The sequence below is a fragment of the Morone saxatilis genome, unplaced genomic scaffold (genome assembly GCF_004916995.1).
Source record: "Morone saxatilis isolate NCDOM2014 unplaced genomic scaffold, NCSU_SB_2.0 Contig7, whole genome shotgun sequence".
Taxonomy (NCBI): Eukaryota; Metazoa; Chordata; class Actinopteri; family Moronidae; genus Morone; species Morone saxatilis.
The window spans coordinates 94096-97617 of record NW_023340246.1 but is presented as its reverse complement, the minus strand read 5'-3'; the positions used below and the strand labels follow the sequence as shown (position 1 = coordinate 97617).

The 3522-nt window shown below is 43.3% G+C and overlaps 2 protein-coding genes across 2 annotated transcripts in view; both read right to left on the bottom strand.

Moving 5' to 3' along the window:
- Nucleotides 1–985: 985 nt before the first annotated feature.
- Nucleotides 986–3522, bottom strand: part of cenpe (centromere protein E) — a gene marked incomplete at its 3' end in the record, with an annotated part of 25077 nt that continues 22540 nt past the window's right edge. The window contains 6 exon segments of the mRNA XM_035679066.1: nucleotides 986–1353; nucleotides 1440–1575; nucleotides 2284–2381; nucleotides 2502–2602; nucleotides 2873–3049; nucleotides 3257–3460. Coding sequence (XP_035534959.1) covers nucleotides 986–1353; nucleotides 1440–1575; nucleotides 2284–2381; nucleotides 2502–2602; nucleotides 2873–3049; nucleotides 3257–3460 — 1084 coding nt within the window.
- smim8 (small integral membrane protein 8) overlaps nucleotides 3506–3522 on the bottom strand; it is a 31318-nt gene continuing 31301 nt past the window's right edge. The window contains exon 4 of the mRNA XM_035678664.1: nucleotides 3506–3522. The gene's annotated coding sequence lies outside the window, so the exon portion shown is untranslated.

Below are 3522 nucleotides of genomic sequence, written 5' to 3'. Positions count from 1 at the left end.
TCGTTATCACGAGATAACGAGATAATAAGTCGTTATCACGATATAACAATAATAATAAAAAAAAAATCCATGGCCGTTCTCGGCTTCCGTACAGATTCTCTGGCCTACAAATCTGTATCTCCAGATTTAAAAAAACATGTTTGTTTGCTACAGACCCCCAAAACATTTCACATCATCATAATTGAGAAAAAAACTAATTTCAGTGAAAGTTAAATTTGTGAATCATATCACAATATCTGTAGAAATAATCACAACATGATTTTTTTTACAATATCGTGCAGACTTAATACTCTCTCACCTTCATTCATTCGTTTTAAACATGAACTATGAATTGTGGGCATTTTCCTGCAGGATTGCAGCCTAATAAAGAGTATGCATAAAGGACTGTATTGTTAACCTTGCTCAAAAACATCAATGGCTGCTGCTAAAGAGGTTAGCGTAGATGATGCTAGCATCAGTTCTATTAGAACTAGAGAGTATTTGTTCATTGAAAGAATAGCAAAGAACAGCACTGAAGGCTTTTCTCCATGGAAAAGATCTAATCAATTTAACCAGAGTCGACCCGAAAAGATTGCTGCAAGTCAGTTCCACTTTGCATCTGGTAAACCTGCTTTGAAGTGTCATACAGTGTACCCTACCAAACGTATACAGGTAATGATATTAAATTAAATTATGGCTCAACTACAGCAAAAGGTTGCTCAGGTCAATTTAAAACTGTGCTCAGTCCTTATTCGGGTTTTAAGGCTCAATGCAGGACAGGTGACGTCCCAACACCTCATGCTTCTGTTAGTAACCCCTCAGTGATGACCCAAACACACACACACACACACACAGATATTACCCTCCTCTGCATCTGCTGTATCAGGGACCTGGGAAACCTCTGGCAAGACAAACAGCTCGGGTCTTTATGACGTTGAGACCACCAAACAAATAAAGTAGCAGTGGAGTGGGTCGTGGGGTTGGGGGGTCTCTAGACGCAGCTTACCTGGAATGGTTCCGAGGTTGGAGTTGTCAAAGAACTGCTTGGGACGGGTTCTGGACAGCACCTCAGAGCTTACAGCCACATCAAAGAATCTGCTTTTGGGGGAGTCGAGCCGAGGGACCTTTGGAGAGTCCAGCAGCTTTCTGGGAGAGTCTAAGACATTCCCCTGAGAGTCCAAGACCTTCCTGGGAGTAACCAGAAGCTTCTTGGGCGAGCTGAGGATGGTGGAGGAGTCTGAGGTTGTGGCGAGTCCTCTTTTAGTGGGCGTGCATGGTGGTGAAGGCTTGTCCACCTCAGCCTTGGTCTTCACCTTCAGCTTGATGGCTCTGGCCTTCCACTTACCAATCTCTGCCTGCTGACTGGACACCAGGCTAATGTGAAAAGGGGGACAGGTGTCAGAGCAGGACTAAAGGATGCGATCAATCACATTAAGTGTCCAAGCGCTAGTTCATCTTACCTTTCCAGCTCGGTTATTTTCAGCTGAAGCTGTTTGACTTCCTCCTCCAGTTTGGTCTTCTCCAGCACAATGCTGCTCCTGATCACCAGCCCTCTGGGGTTGGTCAGTCTGGCATGAAGGTCTTCACCCTGGAGGACTGAATATAACATGACTACATCAGTGCTGATGTCCTCCTTAAATGGAGAACAGATGCACTTGAGAGCTCAACCTCAGGCCATAAAGGGGCAAATAAATAAATAAAAATTAAGTTGTGTGCACAAATGTCAGTATAGTTGTAGGAACTTAAGGGGCAGATTACCCCAAAATCCCAAATTCTTCCTCTTACCTGTAGTGGCATTTATCTAGCTAAATAGTTTTGGTGTGAGTTGTTGAGTTCTGGAGATATCAGCAGTAGATAATTTCTGCCTTATCTTCAACACAATGGAACCAGATGGCATTCAGCTTGTGGTGCTCAAAGCCCCCCCCCCCCAAAAAAAAGCTCAACAGCAATGTGTCATAGGCAAGATAATCCACAGACCTTGTTGTGAGCAGTTTCATGTAGGAACTATTTTCTTTCTATGTATTATGGCACAGGAGGAAGCAAACCAACTACTGATGGACGAGAGGCTTGTGACAGTGCAGGATGTAAACATTCTGACAGAGTTCTGCGTAGGTCCCAGCCCTGTTGTGTTTATGTGCATATAGAGTGGTGAAATAAGATCCAATCACAAGTGCTCATGGAGACACATTGTAATACCAGGTGTAAACTCACATATTTAGAGCTGTCCACTTGTGATTAATTCACCCAAGACCTATGTTAATACCAGGTTTAATAAACAGGCTCAGGCACACACTGCTGACTTACATGAATCATCTCCTTGCTGCTGTAACTTCCTCAGGGTCTCCTTCAGCTTCCGCAGCGAGTCTTCTTTTTCATTCACCAAGGTGTTCAAGCTCTGGATCCTGAGGAGGACAAACCTCTGGTTAGACACAAACAGCCAAAGAGAAGGCAACCACAGAAACCAACACCCATTAGGCACAGTCAAAGAGTAAGACAAAAACAGAAGAAGACAGTATACATACTCTTGTTGGTGTTTAGCAGATGCTGAACTCAACTCCACCTCCATTTTGAACAATTTAGTCTGGAGTTTTTCCATCTCAACAGCACTGGGCGATGCATTTTTCTATGAATATGAAGGAAAATCAGTACTGACTCCATGTTAGTTTAGTTTTCTAATTGTAACAGCACGATCAATACAAATATTTCACAAATACACATTTAAAATCAGACTGAAAAATGCAATTTTATACAAGTTAACTTCATTAATGCAATGGATTTTTAAGACCTGTCAAAATCACATTTTAAGGCTTAAAATTCATTCAGATTATTCAGTTATATCAGAGGCTGCTTTTGTCCATTACGATGGGCTTGATAATGAGATCTTTAGACTAACCTCAGACTCTCGCAGTTTGCTCCTCAGGGTTTGGATCATACCGTCTTTCTCCTCAACCTGTGCGCGGCTGTCCTGCAGCTCTGTCTGCAGGAGCTGGGTTGCCTGTTTGTGGTTGGACACCCTGTTGTTGGCTTTGATCTGATCGTGCTCCAGCTGCTCATTCTGCACACTCAGAGCCTGAAAAACAGAACGCATATCTGTCACTACCTACAAAAAGACAGCTTTTAGTAGTAAGCTATTCAATCCAATCTGTTTTGGAGCTTTGGCTTTTAATGATGTGCTGGATACTAGGAAATAATCCACCTAGCTTGCTGTTACTATATATGATGCTACTTGATGACAGCAGTCACAAGCACATATAAGACAGATGTATGGCAGACGTACTTTGACTTTTTCCTCCATTTGCTGGAGCTGAAGAACAAGTTGCTGGTTGTCCTTCAGCAGGGAGAGCTCTGTTTTCAGAGGAGCTCCCTCCAGCGCCTGCAGCAGAGTGGAACTCTTGCTTCTCTCGCCTCGGAGTTGAGAATCAGCCTGAGCCTCCAGCAGCTTCAGCTCCTCACACAGACCATTCTGTTCCTCAACGATGCCCTGCACAATTCAGTCAGGTGGATTGTATGACATTAAAAAAGCAATACACACACACACACACA